Here is a 16,493-nt window from a genome sequence, read left to right on the forward strand (position 1 = left end):
ACAAGACACTCACAAGACATCAGGCAACTACATGGAGACGGCTACAAACTCATACCCAAGTCGCTACATATACAGTAAGATTTGACCTACGCAATACACTCCAGAATGCGTGTGGTGCGGAGAGATAGCCACCCTCTACACTCCACATGGGGCTGTCGGGCGAGCCCGATAGAGCCCAGAATTACAAACCCGTCAGTCGAGCAGTGGGAGGAGCTTCTGTCCAGCTCCGACCCGCAACATCAGCTTGCGCTGGTTGAGCGGGCCGAGGAGGCAGCAAGAACCAATGGGATCCTGTACCTAGGAACACCACCTGCTGCTCAAGACCCAAACCCCGAAACCCCGTCCCATTTTGCGGAATAAAGTTTTATACTGCTATACTACTCTAACTAGCAGGGATCGTGACTGAGCTCTGCATTGATAGTTTAAATGCATGTTCCAGACCACATAGGGGCGAAGTCTAGAGTGGCAGGAAGCAATATAACTTAAAATGTTTACCTTACGCTCGAACATATCAGGATGTTTGCTCTGGCCAGTAAATTTAGACGGCTAACATGGCGACGCTACTGAACCTGTCTCAAATGCTAGAGAAGTGCACATGAGCCATGAAGAAAGTTTTCTCATCATTTGGATTAATGAGCTTATAGTACTAAGTCTCTCGAACAGCGTCATACATCTACTGCTTTCGTGTTAAGTGTCGAGGTATATTCGTCCCCATCATTCAAGTTCAATTACGCCATATTTTACATAGAAAGTTTCATTCATGTCTTCGTACTTTCGTATCATGGCAATCGGTGGTAATATTTAGCCTTTTGTCGCAGAATAGTACTTTACTTTTTTTATCTGCATTTGCCCTCTCTTTTCACCCACCGAGCCCAGTCACGTACAATGTTTACTGTATTAAATACATGAATAAAGACACTAATACTTCATCACGTGAAGTGAAGGCTGAATCATACAGTTCCGTTCTATTCCCATTTCAGCACTCCTGATTGGGCCTACATCGATTCACCAGGCATGCTCCTACGGGAGACACTGCAGAAACCACCGGAAACGATCTCCAGCAACGACGATGTTGACCATACTGTACTCCAGGACAACTTTTTCTGGCAATGGAGCGGAAGCTGCAGAGCCGAAACACGCCCTCACTTCCCACGCAGCGGAATATCATCTCCGCTGCAATATTCGTTTTCTCTTAAAACATAGCGTATTGCCAGTACTCGTTATTTTGGGCATATTTAGAACACAACTACGAACTTTCAATACTGAAAGTCAAGGGAAAAAACAGCTTTCTTGATTACAACAAATTTGCTAGGCACGTATGGTTATACAAATAACCTATAGATGGCGCCAGCTCCTTAGTGACGGAGTAAAGGTGCCGTGCAGAGTCACTGGAGACTAATCCAGAGACTCCAGTTCCGCGAAGAGAGAGGCGGCCAGGCGCACCATCATGCGGCCAAAAAGTCAGGCGAAATAACACAGTTACAGCAGCTCCACCCCTTCCCTACATTGCCAAGAAAAGTCGCCGAGTATAATGCTATGACATTTGCGAGGGTACTGTTAAGTTAGGGTAAACACTCAATAAACACCTTTATTTAGCATATCGTTTACCGTGTTACCGCTACCGTTACCGGGGTACGGGTAGCCCACCCACCGGCGGTGAGCACGCGCTGATTGGTCCCGATGTTGCAGGCGCGCGCGCAACTGCCGGGTACCTGGCGCCATCTGGCGACGTCAAGGCGATTTGCGTACGTGCAATGGCCGCGCGCGGGCTCCCAGTACTCCGGTGCCGGTAACGGACGAAAGTCGTTCACTAGCACGCAACGGCGCTGAGTCGTGTGCAGAGGCTCTGCTTGCTGCCCCTCACCGTACTTCTCGAAGCGCTCAATGGCACGAAGGCACCAGTGCAGGTACATGATGGGGCTCAGCGCCGAGACCAGCTTGGAGGGCCTCGGGATCAGGTAGTAGCCGAGGCCGAACAGATTTTGTTGCAGCCCGTACGGGAACAGGCCTAGCGCGAACCAGTAGAAGACGGCTGCCGCAAACGCCACGCCGGCTGTTCCAGAATGGAAAGGAGGAAAGGGAACGGCGCGGCCGGCGAGTTTTCAGAGATTAGAGACATTTAGAATAGGGTGACCTTTTCGGTTATGGAATTGCTCCATAACCGACAAGGCACGGCAATTAACCCTGGCGAAGGACAGAGTTAATTGGAGAGGCCTTCGCCCTGCAGTGGGCGTAGTCGGGCTGATGATGATGGCATACTGGAATATCAGGGCGCCCTGCGCAGCACGGAAGATAGCGGAATAGCGGGGTGGAAGTGCGTATGCTCACGACAGTAACCTGAGGGGTGTTATTGTTCTGCGCATGCGTAATGACGCCCTGCTATCCCATATAATCGTTACTGTTCCCCTATTCTATAACTCCCTAATGTCTTTCGCCTCTGCACTGGCGCTCCACAATTCCCCTATGCCCCTAACCGACAGGGTCACCCCATTCTGAAAGTCCGCATTGCACGTTTAACGTTCTGCGTTTATTTCCGGCTGCACGCGCGCGACAGACGCGTCAAGTAAGGATGCATATGGAGCCAACATTCGAGCAGCCTGTTGCAGACCATGTGCGCCGGACGGTGTATATACTTCCGAGAATGCGCCCTTAGAGGATGTGTGACAAAGAAATAGACGAGGGCTGATCTTACAACTGCTTACAACACCGTTAACTATCATTGGAAACGTATTGGAAACGTATTGGCAAAGGCCGGTTCAACAAACGCCCAGAGTGAAACTATTCATTTGCCTATCTTTGCGGCAACACAGGTTCTATTCCATCACCCTGAACAAAGAACCAGGGAGGCGATGGAAGCTTTCTACATTGCCTTGTACGGTAATTGCTTGAGTAAGCCGTCAGTATCGCTTACGCAGAAGGAAATAGGTTATCTGCGTAAATTATGAAATCTTAACTGCTTTTATCTGTACCTACCTGTGATATCTTTTCATATTTAAGTGTTTGTTGCCTTCCCATTAAACAAGTTGTGAAAAAGGCGCCTGTCCTGTGGTTCTTCTCAGTGTTTTGTTTGTTCGCGCCCACAAATTCCATCATGAACAACCTACAACTAGCCCAGCTTTCCATTGTGTTGAGCCGATAAAATGTGCTGCTTGGGATCATAGCTTCAACGAGACATCTGTGTCATCGCACAACATGAGGACAGCCGGTGCGCTTACGTCCCCAGAGGAACACGGAGAGTAGCATGGCGTGCAGGATGGTGAGCACGCCAAAGAGGAGGAGTACGACCATGAAGAGGGTCGGGTCGATGTGCTCGAGGAAGGCGGTGCCACTTTCGTTGCGGTACACGAAGAGAGGCACGTACATGAGCAGGATGGCGCAGCCGATGACGAAGCCCGCCTCGAAGAAGTGACCCAGCCAGTAGGCCACGTCGCTGAGACCAGCCCGACGCAGCATCTCCTGTAACGGATGCACGCACGTAGTTCGATTCAGCCAAGAGCGGGAGCAATTAAGGAGTCGCACCATTCCAGAGGCGCAGCTGTATTAGTTTCGAAGGAGTTGATCATCCTTCCTTCCTTCAAATGTATAACAGTTTTCTCCTGATGTTTCCACTAATTTCCCCTGTGGTTTAAATGGCGTGATTGAAATTGATGTATTGTTGCTTTGTGAAATACTTGAGCAAAGATTGCTACGAACACTGTTAGTAACTTAATAATCTTTTTCACAAATGATTTTGTTCCAATGTCTTCATATGTGTTCATTCTTGTGCGCATACCTGTGTAGTTAGGTTTGTAATTCTCATAGTGTCCAACATACTTTTAGTGATTCTGTGCCAGCTGTCAGATGTGTACGTCCGGGTGAAGGCCTCGTCAGGAGACACAGGAGTCTCATTTTGCCTTACCTCGTGGACATATTTCACATCGTGTATTTATGTCCGAAATAAATTGAAATTGAAAATCCAGCAACCATACCCTGTCTCGTTTATTGTAAGCATTAAAGTGGAGGCTGCATGCGACGACAGAAAACTACAGGCGAATTTTTACAGCGTTCGGGATGCAAGAATGGTTTACAATTGGCTCCTGCTGGCTACTCTGGAATTAGTAATAGCTCAGCTTATGACAGGCCAGGCAGCGGACAATCGCGCACCCTTCTCGCTCGAAAATGTCTTGGTAATTCGTCTCCCAAGTGGTACCTTCCACTTCTGTCGAAGCTACAGTTGTTATGACGTATGCTTTCTATGAACGTGGGTGGCCCGGCATGAATTAATTGCACCAGGAAATAGTTAGACATCAAAAACAGCACTCTTTTGTATGCCATACTTAGAGATATATGGCCTCTTCGTCTGAAAGAGACGTGTCCCTATGCCTCGATATTCCCCATAGGCACGCTGTAGGCCGGTGAGAACGGTAGAAAAGTCATTAAATTGCATTGTACACCTCATTTAACATTTAAAAACCGAAAAGAGCATTCACCGTTTACCTGCAGAGCAGCCTTTTTTTCTTGTGTAACAGTGTTTACATCTTTTTTAAGCAAAACACGGTGCAAATGCGATCCGTTATCGACAGAGTTCTTGGAACTGCAAGGCACTGATGTAGTGTCCTAGAATTCATTTTTTTTAGCGGTAAACGTTTCTCTCTGCTGTTTTACCAAGATGCGCCATTTTGAAGATTTGCTTTCGTACATTGGTACCATAGACCGGCAATGTTGGCGTAAAACGTTGCTCTATATATGTCGTTCAAGATGGTTTAGAAAAAAAAAGTTGGCTGAACACCTATTTTAAGGCTCTTGTAAAAATTTATGTTGTGTCCAGTAGAGCAAAAAATGACACAAGGGAGGCAGACTGGACAGGCGCTTACCAGCTATGAAGGGGTTTTATTTTAATCCTTTGTTTAGGTAGTTGCCAAGAGAGACAATGGAAGAAAATAAATAAGAAACAATAACGAACAAACCGATAGTTGGGGATCAGTATCGAAAGGGACTTTTCTGTCTTCTAAAGGGTGATGGCTGGTTGGCCGAAGAGTCCCCTCCTACCTTGACAGCACAAAACAAGTGAGCAGGGTTGAGGGGGTAGCCTCAGTTTCCGTAGCCAACGTTTCGACAGGAGGACTTGTTTTCATCTGGGTAAGGTAAACCTCCGCCACTTCTTTGCTGGCTAAGCAAATCGAGGCTTCTCCCTCAAGCCTTGTTCACTTTGTTTTGAGCTGTTAAGAACCACATCTGCCCGAAAAATTTCTACGATGACCTCTTGTCATCGTTATATGTAATGCTTCTACTGTTTCTCGAGTCCTCATTACAGAGTTTGCTCTAAGGTGTGTGCGCAAATTTAGCTTTCTTTGTTGGTGTTCACGCACATGACAAGCAAGGTGCGAGCCTGCTCCATTCCACAAAGGGGCACTGCGGACAGCTCCACCAAATTATTCTTTATAATAAAATTTCATTCTTTGGCTCTTTCTGGGTATAAAGTCGGGCCCACTTATAACAATACTGGTTATAACAATATATTGGATATAACAATGGGCCAGTCGTGGCACCATCAGCTTTACCATGTGTTCTATGGTAAAATAAACTGCGTATAGCAATGCTGTCAAGGCACATTATTGGTTATAACAATTAAATCTGGTAATTGAGTGTCAACCATTACAGAAAAAAAACAAGGAAATGCTACAACCTCACCAGCAAAACCATGCTTGCAACACAAAAGTGCGCGCGTGTGGGGCCAACCAATGGACTAAGCTGGTGCAGCAACGCCACGAAAGCAAAAGAGCCCGTGAATGCGTTCTCTGAGCAAAAGGCCCGTGCAGAGAAGAAAGTAGGAAGCACGGTAGGAAGCCTAGGTGGAGCAATCTATTAATTATATTAACGTTTCTGAGGGGTGCGCCGCTCGCAGAAAAAAATGCGCCGACGCATTTTTCTTTGTTTTTACACTCTGAGGTACGGCTGGCACCGGCAGCACGTACGTTGTCCCATCTTCCCCTGTTCTTCGCTAACTTCCCCACGGTCCCTGCTTCACAAATTTCTTGTGTCCCAGGGGCAGGAGTCATCGCGTCAGGCGAGCTGCTGCATTGCTGCATTGGCTACGCGCGCCATGCGTATCCCCAATCAGTCGGTGCAGCGCGCGTGCATGCAGCCAGCGCGGTTGTTCTCTTGTCAGCTGTCACCGCACCCTTAGTTCTGCATGCTTCTTGAATTTCCAGTAAGAATCACTTCCGGAAAGCCGGCTTGATTCCTGTGACATGGAGGTTTGCGATGCTCCCTCTGGTGCAGTGATGGCGGTGCTTTGGTCATTGGTGAACGGTGTAATTTTTCCGGTCCCTTGAAGTTCGAATTAACGAGCTTTTACAGGTATTAGAACAATCAAACCCCTCTGGGTATTAACTGTCAATAAATGCTCTCAAGTTTGTCATCCTTTCTTTTTTTTCGGCACAACCCTGTTATAACAATTATTGGTTATAACAATGGTATTTCCATGGCACTTGAATATTGTTATAAGTGGGCTTGACTGTAGTAACCTATTTTCCGGCAGAAAAAAAACAGTGAAAGTGAAGAAAATTAATTAAAAAAATTTCTCGCCACTTAACCCGGAAGCTATGGCCTGCTATACGATTGCAGTTTTTGTTTCCTGGTGTGCGTTGCTCAAGCTCTCTACGCGAGGTTGACGCAGACTGAACATCGGTCAAACGAGGCACTGCATCGTCCCAAGCCCCTCAGAGCAGTGCATAGCGTTAAGAAATGGCATATCTTGCTTTCTCATGTCCGTGGACGCTGCTTGCAAAATATATCCCGCGCAGCCCACCCGGAGCAAACTCTGAAATCTATACTCATCACAATCAGAGGACTGCAGAAAGTGTAGCAACATAACATACCTATATAGCCAAGACAAGATTTTCAGCCAACTATCAATTAGAAATTTTTTAGGTATTTAAACCTACACATCGGCGAGTTTGTTGTTCCTTTGTTTCTCTTGATAAGTTTTACACCGAGAAACACAAATATTGCAGGATTGCACTTAAGTCTGCTTAAGAGCGAAATGCGAAATTTTTTTGCACACTGTTTCTTTTCGTTGTTATTTGATTGTTTTTTTCATTTTATATCTTCTTTTTTGCCTTTTTCTTTTTGCTTAGTTTTTATTTTTGTTGTTTTATTTTTGTTTTTCGATCACTACGGCGGCCCGCGTTGGAGCAATGCGAAAGCGAAACGTCCCCACATACTATATCGACGTTCGTGGCTATTCTGACGTCCATGTGCTATATCGACGCCCATGACTATTTTGATTTCGAGGTTCATTTTTTTGCGCTTTTTCGCGTTTAATTAATTAAACCTCATCAACCAAATCTTTCCCACGGCAACATCTTATCACACACTATCTGTCACAATCACACTTTCACGCATTTATCTTCAGAGAACGACGTAATCATGCGTACGAGATTGCAGGCACTTTTTGCTGACGCGACAAAGCCATACAATGCTCTCGCATTAAAAACACTTGGGAGACACTTAAGTTGACTTCAGAGTGTGGCGTGTTGGCTTAAAGTGTCCCACGGTCGCTTGCAGGTCCCCTGGCGTTCCCTTTAGCAGACGTCGACACGCTTTTTGCCATCACCCACTGCCTTATTATACGTCATCGCCCATATTAAATGACGACGTTAATTTGTGACCTTACATATGTGCTCTCGTAATGTAATTCGCCTACTGAGGGGCGTGAGGTGCCCACGTAAGACCCCATGTATTCCACTGTACTAACGTTAGTGAGTGGTCTAAGTTCGTGCCGGCCGCCTCATTCAAAGGACAGTGGTTCGATTCCGCTTGGTCACCTTTTTATTTCAGTGGAATTGCTTTTCTACATCATTACTCCTGGACCAATCAGGATTTTTCAGTCACGCCGACGCCGGGTTTTCCACTGAACGGAAACACCTAGCTGCCTGCTTTCTGCACGAGTGCCGTACTTTTTTTGTTTGCACTACTATACCCGCAGGAACTGTTGCCAACATGCCTAATTTCTCACCCTGCCTTTTGTAAAGCTCCTCACTGTGCTGTATATGACCTGTCCATGTTGGACTACCAAGGTCGAAAGGGCGTGGAGCCACATTTTCTTCGCGTGGTGAAATGTTATCATCAGCCTGATTACGCCCACTGCAGGGCAAATGCCTCTCCCGTGTCTCTCCCCTGCTAATTAACCCTGTCCTTCGCCAGCTGCGGCCACCGTATTCCTGCAAATTTTTTAATTATCCGCCGCGGTGGCTCAGTGGTAAGGCGCTCGTCTACCGAGCCGGAGTACCCGGGTTCGAACCCGACCGCGGCGGCCGCATTTCTGTGGAGGCGATACGCAAGAGACGCCCGTGTGCTGTGCGATGTCAGTGCAGACCTCCACTACGGCACCTCTTTCTGTCTCTCTTCTTTCACTCCCACCTTCCTCCCTTCCCTTACGGCGGGGTTCAGGTGTCCGCCGAGATATGTGAGACAGATACTGCGCCATTTCCTTTCCTCAAAAACCAATTTACCAATTTTATTCTTAATCTGATCATCCGCCCACCTAATTTTCTGCCGCCCCCTGCTACGCTTGCCCTCTCTTGGAATCCAATCCGCCGCCCTTAAGAACTAGCGGTTACCTTGCCTTCGCATTACGTGCCCTGCCCAAGCCCATTTCTTCCGCTTGATTTTGACTAAGATGTCATTAGTCCGCGTTTGTTCCATCACCAACTCCTCCCGCTTCCTGTCTCTTAACGTTGCACCTATCATTCATCTTTCCATAGCTCGCCGCGCCGTCCGTAAGTTGAATCGTCTTCGTTAGACTAAGTTTCTGCCAAACCAAACATCCCTATTACAATCACACTGCGTTTCACAGCAGGCACTGCTAGCCACGGTTCCAGGAAGTGAATACGGGCAGACAGAGGCCATAAACCGAAAGTGTCCAATGGATTTGTAGTGTTGAATCATTCGCTCTCTATCACCTATTGCTGTCCTTTCGTATCGACAGGAACAAGTTCCGTAAATCCAGTATCCTATATTTTACCAGTCCACCAACTTTTTCAGTATCACCTTCCAATCATGTTCTTTAGATTACTACATGGCACCCTACATTTTCAGTTTGTAGACCCCATTCAGATCATCAATCACAAGCCTACTAGATTTGCAGCAAGAAACAATTTTCTGCTCCCCAAAGTCCATACCAATTATGGTAAATCGACGTCGTCTTTTCAAGCAATTTCATTTTGGAACACATTGCCACCCAATCTAAAAAAATCAATTTCCTTGCCTGAATTCAAAAACAAGCTCAAAGTATTTTTATTGGAATGCTGATGTGTTATTCTCTTTTTGTGTATATACCTGCGTTATTGTGTTTTTTACTTTGTTTTTGTGAAGTATTGATTTGATATTGTCTACATTTTGTATTTATCCGCTAACTATGCTGTAATCATTTCTTGTATTATTGATTTATCGAGGGTCCTGGTGCAGTCTGACTTTGGGAACCTCGTCTGTACATTTATGATGTTTTGTATATTTTTTAGGGACCAATAAAACCGTTCTTCTAGACTAGCAAAGAAACTTACCTCGAGTGCATGCATAGACAGCATTAAATTGGCGATGGCATTAGCAGGCAGCCGATAATTACTTTCATAGTTTGAGTGAGAGAGACGTTTTTTTTTCTGAGCATTTTTCTTTTGGGGAATCATCTCCACATATTTTTCATTTCAGTGGGGTAAAAGAAAAGTTGTGTTGTAGACTGCAGCTAATGTTCGCTTTAATATAACCTCCTCATGAATACTTACTTCCCCAGCGAACAGACACTGATCCGCTCATGCTTCGATATCAAGTCCAGGTTCTTTATTGTAAAATTTCGAAGCATTTATTATGCCTGTACGCTTTACGAATCTCACATAGACAGCGAAGTATCCTGAGGTCGACTAGACTGCACGAAGTGCGCACATACCCAACAGTTCTGGACAAAACATTTTTCAACGGGGAAAGTTTATAAACAAATTTTTAAAAAATATATTATTTGACTATAACAATCAATATATACGCAGATCTCCCGTCGGCAGGCTGGCGTGTTTTTTTTGCTCCTGACGTGTTTTGCTATCATCAGAAAGTTTCCCCTTTTGTTTTCTCCGGCTGCCCTAAATGCTTGATGCGATCGATGGAAACACCTTAAAAGAAATATTTTGCTACGCATCGGAAGAATGGGCCATTACCTTCAATATTTACATAACAGTTCCTTACATTATTTAATATTTTTGTCCAAGAATGCTGGACATGGCTACAAGAAGTACGCAGTGATGCTAGAGTAGGCATATACAACGCACTACAAGAACCACATAAAAAGGAGAATCAACTTTGTCTGTATGCCGTGATTCGGCGAGGTACACCCGGCTTTACGCACTAAAGATGAGTACGTCTTTACGGGAGTGAAAAGTGAGTTAGCAGTCCTCTAGCGGTAGAGAAGGAGAGCAGTTCACAGCTGGTAGCGAGGCGATGGAAGTGGTAGGGGAGATGCCTCAAGGGAAAAGTATACAGCAGCTGTATCTTACCGGTATTCATCTATGGGGCAGAAACGTGGAGGCGAACAAAGAGGGTTCAGCTTAAGTTAAGGACAACGCAGCGGGCTGTGGAAAGAAAAATGATAGGACGTAACGTTAAGAGATCGGAAGAGGGCGGAGTGGGTGAGGGAACAAACGCGGGTTAATGACATCCTAGTCGAAATCAAGAGGAAGAAATGGGCTTGGGCAGGGCATGTAATGCGAAGGCAAGATAACCGATATGGACCCTAAGGGTAACGGAGTAGATACCAAGAGATGGCAAGCGTAGCAGGGGACGGCAGAAAGTTAGGAGGGCGGATGAGATTAATAAGTTTGAAGGGAGACGGTGGCCGCAACTGGCAAAGGACAGGGTTAATTAGAGATGCATGGGAGAGGCCTTTGCCGTGCAGTGGGTGCAGCCAGGCTGATGATGATGATGGGCTAGAGGACAGGTTTTTCCAGCAACGCACCTTGGTGCCGGCGCGCTTCTCCTGCACCAGCGTGACGACGAGCACGCAGAAGGGGACGAAGAAGCCGATGCCGAAGCGCAGCACCACGCGACTGAGCGTGCGGTCCTCGGAGCCGTAGAAGAGCCTCGGGTACGGGTACCGCATCAGTTCCACCTGCACGGGAGCCCGTTGAGGGAAAATTACAACACGACCAGACATCTGGTGAGACATTTCTGCTAGAGCACTTTTCTGGAAGGTAAGGTTTGGCGGAGGTGGGTAGAGGGTGACGGTGGGTAGGTGGTGGTATGGTACCTGGAGGGTGGGGCTTCTTCGAGGACAGCAGTCTCTCGCTCTGTGTCTTTGAACAAGATTTTGGGCTTCTATACGTGGGTGAGAACTTTTCTTGACAATGCTGCAGAGGATAGGCAGGAAAGGGAAGGACCGGGGCTTTTGCAACGTCACCTGGACAGTGGCGTTGGCTTTTGTACCCATGCCGTGTGGGGTGGATTGTTCACTGTTCGAGCTTGGGGTGTAGAGAGGGGTAAAAGGGGAAGATATGGAGCCCCCCCCCCCCCCGGTATGGGGGCAAAAGCCCATTCCTTTCTTTCTTTTACCTTCTACATGGTAAATAGATTGATGCATGGCTCATTGAAATTGATGATGATGTTGGATTTTAATGGTAGAAGGCTAGCTCTGGCCAAAAAGCGTCATAATACATGGTATTCTTTCGCAACCGCAAGGAGAGATCAAAGACCCATAACAGTATGGCGGGGTCAAAGACCCGTTTTGCAAGCATTTCACCCCAAAGAATCCGAGCATGAGGTGAGCAAAACCTGTACCCATTTTATGACTAGTGAGTACCCCGTGGCCCAGGGAATCGAACCATACACTTCTCGCATGCATGCCCAAATCACTATGGTCAAGAAAACAAAGTACAGTTGGTTTTCCAAACGCCTTCTGCAGCGAAGCATATCTGGCGAGGGCCACCGCTGTAGTCTTTACTTAGGTTGCCTTCACTGCATCACAGCGATGTGGCGTAGAAAATGAGTGCAGAAGACCGAAGTCCATCCCCTACGTTCAACTTTTCACGCGGTTTCACAGCGCTAGCGCTTCTGTCACGTGCCCAAGGACACTCAGCCGACCCGGAGAAGTGAAATAAAAGCGCCATTATGGGAAGCGCCACTTGCAGGGTACACCTTTCGATGTATCGAGTGACCGGTGTAGCTGTAGTTCGATATACTGCGTGACTCTCGTATACTTTTATACAAAATTTTGCAGCGGGTAATTTGTGTGTTCGATATAGCCAATAATTCGAAGTATCCGGGCTCGATATATCCGGGCTCATATATATCATAGGCCATGTTTGGTTTTGGTCTGGTTTGGTTTGGTTTATGGGGTTTAACGTCCCAAAGGGACTAAGGCTATGAGAGACGCTGTAGTGGAGGGCTCCAGAAATTTCGACTACCTGTGGTCCTTTAACGTGTGCTGAATGTCACAGACCATTAACCAAATTCGTCTCTAAATAGACCATATCAGGAAATGAACGGCTGGTTTTGGTGCAGTTCTTAGATAAGACATCCAATGTTCTCTGCCCCGGGCCGTAAGGCTCATATAGTGTACCTAACTTTGACCGTTACAAATCACAGTAAAGAACTGTATCTGTCTAGTCCAAGAGGCTCACCTTAATATTGACCTCCTTGTTCAGGGATTCAGCCGTCATATTTATGAATGTCGACTCGATGAAAAACTGCAGCGGAAGCAACAGCCCTGTAACGATAGACGGAGATCGCATCAGATGCTTTAAAATTTAAGCATGTTACCTATCTGAATTCAGTCGAATGAATAATTTATCAAGCTGAACCCTATGACAGTCATTTTGACAAACGACGAATGCTTCTCTAAATCTTCGAATTCGAAAAAAAAAAATTGGTCCTGGCTTACGGCTCGACCTCGGGACGTTAGCCTGTCCGCACACTAATTGAAATTACTCCACTGTGGGGTTTCTAAATACGCTGGACGAACGAAAGCAATCGCAGTGTTTTAAAGCGAAAGCCTGTCGTCTTTTGACAAAGCGTGTCACACTTGTTTTATTCGGGAACTAAAAGCGATAAAAGAAAACCAATGGTTGCTTCAGATAGAGGAGGAAAAAAGTAACCTAGAAGCAAAGTTCGATGACTGTGATTAGTTCATTAATTATAGGCAAAAATGTCGAAATTTCGGCGAAATAGCGCGGACCTTGATATAGCCACGGAAACGATGTGACGTCACATCCACCAGAAGTCGTCACGGCATAGTGAAAATTGTCACAGAATGGCCAGAAAAATGTCAGATTTGTTTCATATTAGATGAAAAAATGTGTAAGTAAGCGTAATTAGCACTTAAGATCCCCGAAAGATGTATAATTTGGGTATCGAAATAGCCACAGGAATGGTGTGACATCACATCCACAGGAAGTCATCACGGCATAGTGTTCTCGGCTTTCGCCTCTCAAAACTTTAGTTGCCAAAGTGTCCTTGCAATTGTTTCCAACTGGAGACAGAGGAACGTTTCCCCATTGGCCATGCATCTTCCCGCCGCAAGCTCATTTACTCATTTCGTCGAATCTGTCCGTGTCTGCGTATCCGGGCACGAGCAGGCTTCGCACATAGTCGCCGTGCAGGTCGAACGCGGCGTCGGGGATGCGCACGTGGTACGTCAGGCTGTGCGCCGCCGGACGCTCGAACCACACTGCTACGCGTCGGTGCACGGGGACCAGACTCCGCCGCTGGTCCGTGCTAACGCTGTCTGCCGCCGTCGCCTTTTCAGCGGGGCCGACGTCGGCGAACTGGGCCGCAGCGGCAGCGTCCTTCTGTGGCACCGGTGCTGCGACATGTCGGACAGTCTGGTGAAGAATACACCTATATAAGAGTAAAAAGGGCCTAAGTTGTCCTTTAGCACGCACCCCCTTTCATAAAATGGAGCCCAATGGGCCCTGAAACTCCCTTAGACGTCCTGTGGACGTTTAGGACGTCTGTGGGACGTTTAGGATGTCCTGTGGACGTTTAGGACGTCCATGGGATGTCCAAGAGAGTTCCAGTGCCCATGGGGAGGGCGCTCCCTTACAAAAATTTCTCTAGATAGCCAATAGATTGTCCACAGACTTTTCTATAACGTTTATAGACTATCCATAGACAAATCCTAGTAAATAGTCTATAGGCAATACAAATCGTATGGACAGTCTGTAGACAATCTATAGATGTTCACAGACTTTATTTCTATAAATTTTATAGAATGTCCATAGATAAATCCTAGTGAATAGTCTATAGGCAATAAAAATCGTACAGACAGTCTGTAGACAATCTATAGATGTTCATAGACTATTTCTATAAAGTTTATAGACTGTCCATAGACAACTCGTAGTGAATAGTCTATAAGCAATACAAATCGTACAGACAGTCTGTAGACAATCTATAGATTTATGGCCATACACTTTTAGTAGTCTTTTTTCTATAGGCAGTCTATAGACTATGAACCGACGAAATGAGGTATTTATAGGAAGGAAATAGAGTATACTGTCTATAGAACACTTATAGGAAATAGAGTATACTGTCTATAGAACACATATAGACTGTCTATAGAACACTTTATAAGGGTAGAAGACAGCTTAATCCCTTTTTATTCCTTTCCGCTTTGAGTGCAGAGCTGAAGCACCGCTGTTGAAGCAAACATGATTTCAAGGTTCTTAGCGCTAATTAAGGACACGCCTTAAATCTTCGGGTATGGATGTCCGGTGTTGGCTGTAAACTTGGGAGGCAGGCCCGTCAGGTTTATGACATTAAAATTAACAACAATTAAATGAACTCACAAAGAACACCAGACGGATTCATCACCATATACTCTGAGACTGTGTTCGAGGAAGATGACTATAATGTAACGTACTTGTTACATAATGTACTTGTTGTTGGCAATAATGATGAATTTTCTTAAGGTGTCCCAAAGCAACCTAGGCTATGAAGGACGCCGTAGTGAAGGGCTCCGGAAATTTCGACCACCTGGGGTTCTTTAACGTGCACTGATATCGCACATTACACGGGCCTCTAGGGTTTCGCCTCCATCGAAATTCGGCCGCCGCGGCCGCGATCGAACCCGCGTCTTTCGGGTCAGCAGCCGAGCGCCGTAACCACCGCGGCGGGGCCGCGAGTTGGTAATCCATCTAGCCCAAACCTACACATTACTAAGCTTCATTTCTAGTACATCGGGCCCTTTTGTGAGTGTTGACCTTCATCCTTCCAACCTCATCGCCTTAATAGCATCGCCGTCAGCGTTTGTCTGTGTCTTTTCTCGTCTTCGACGTTGTCGTTTTGTACGCGCGTTGATATGAATTTTTATGGGGGAAGTGCATCTGTGACAAAAAGGTGCCATGGCACAAGTTGTTTTTTTCTGGGGGGGGGGGGATGCTTCAGGGGAGTGGGGGAGGTCAAAAGACCCCTTTCCTAAACCTTTAACCCCAAAAAAGCCAATCACCAGGCCAGGGGAAATCTTATACCCATTGTACCACCGGTGAGTGTCCCTAAGGCACCGGGGATCGAACCCTGCACCTTCCGCTTCTGAAGTGAATGGTTTAACTACTAGGCCATCGCTGCGGTGAGAGAGACTATCTTTCAGTGTTGATACCTCTGACACGCAGTAATTACTCCGTGTCAGACTTAGCTACTCCTATCTGGACGTGATTTGAGAAACGCAAGACATATCCCCCTCCTTGTTATGGTTCATCCTGTCGGAAACTCACTCCAGTTGTCCCCGAGCATCTTGCACACCCTGGCGACCAGGTCTTCGAAGAAGGGCTCGCTGGGCGCGTAGGCGAGCAAGCCGTGCGACCAGGACTCGTGGGGCCGTCCCCAGAAGTCGATCGCGTCGGCGCTGTCAAAGAAGTGGTCCTTGTTGGGCCGCGCCCGGTACGGCGCCACCGACTCCTCCCACACCGAGCTCAGCACGAGCAGCATGCACGCCAGCTCGAGCAGCGTGCCCAGGTAGTGACGACGAACGCGCATGAGCCACACCTGGCGCCAAGCCACCAGGCCCAACTGGCTCCAGCAACCAGCGCTCTCCATGGGTGCTTCGCTCTCGGTGCTGGTTCAGACTGGCCCGGATGTACTGCGAGACAAAGAACTAAAGAGTGAACGAGGACAGGGCTGCATGGAGGCACTGGGTTCTCCTTGTCTAGAGCAAGGCTACAACTTAAACTTGGCAGATAGGATTCAAGGACAAGTTCTCAGGTTTACCCAAGAGAACAAAAGTTGGAGGGAACACTTTTAAAGGGGCGCCTTACAAAGTTGCGATATACCTAGGATGTTAAAGGACGCCGCTTCACAAATATCCTCCAGCAAGAATTTTCGTAATTCGTTTTGTGGAAGCTGAGTTATCTCCCGTCAAAATTTGAATTTACGCGTCTTCGCGCCTTTCTCTCCTCTCGTCACTTTTTGCACGCTGATATGTCGGCGCCTCCGCCGGCTGCCATCGCGCTCGGCAGGAAGGGGGGAGGGAGAGGAGCTTT

General features: G+C 46.9%; 1 protein-coding gene across 1 annotated transcript in view; it reads right to left on the bottom strand.

Annotated features, from left to right (window-relative positions):
- Positions 1-16,089, bottom strand: part of LOC149367108 (phospholipid-transporting ATPase ABCA3-like) — a 96,465-nt gene extending 80,376 nt beyond the window's left edge. The window contains exons 1-6 of the mRNA XM_089554179.1: positions 15,729-16,089; positions 13,550-13,822; positions 12,642-12,727; positions 10,982-11,134; positions 3,216-3,456; positions 1,865-2,053 (exon numbers count right to left, since the gene is read on the bottom strand). Coding sequence (XP_089410305.1) covers positions 1,865-2,053; positions 3,216-3,456; positions 10,982-11,134; positions 12,642-12,727; positions 13,550-13,822; positions 15,729-16,050 — 1,264 coding nt within the window. The 5' untranslated portion in view covers positions 16,051-16,089. The remainder of the gene's footprint in view (positions 1-1,864; positions 2,054-3,215; positions 3,457-10,981; positions 11,135-12,641; positions 12,728-13,549; positions 13,823-15,728) is intronic.
- Between the last annotated feature and the right edge of the window lie 404 nt (positions 16,090-16,493).

The sequence above is a fragment of the Amblyomma mixtum genome, chromosome 1 (assembly GCF_055824585.1).
Source record: "Amblyomma mixtum isolate Tamu chromosome 1, ASM5582458v1, whole genome shotgun sequence".
In the NCBI taxonomy this organism is placed as follows: Eukaryota; Metazoa; Arthropoda; class Arachnida; order Ixodida; family Ixodidae; genus Amblyomma; species Amblyomma mixtum.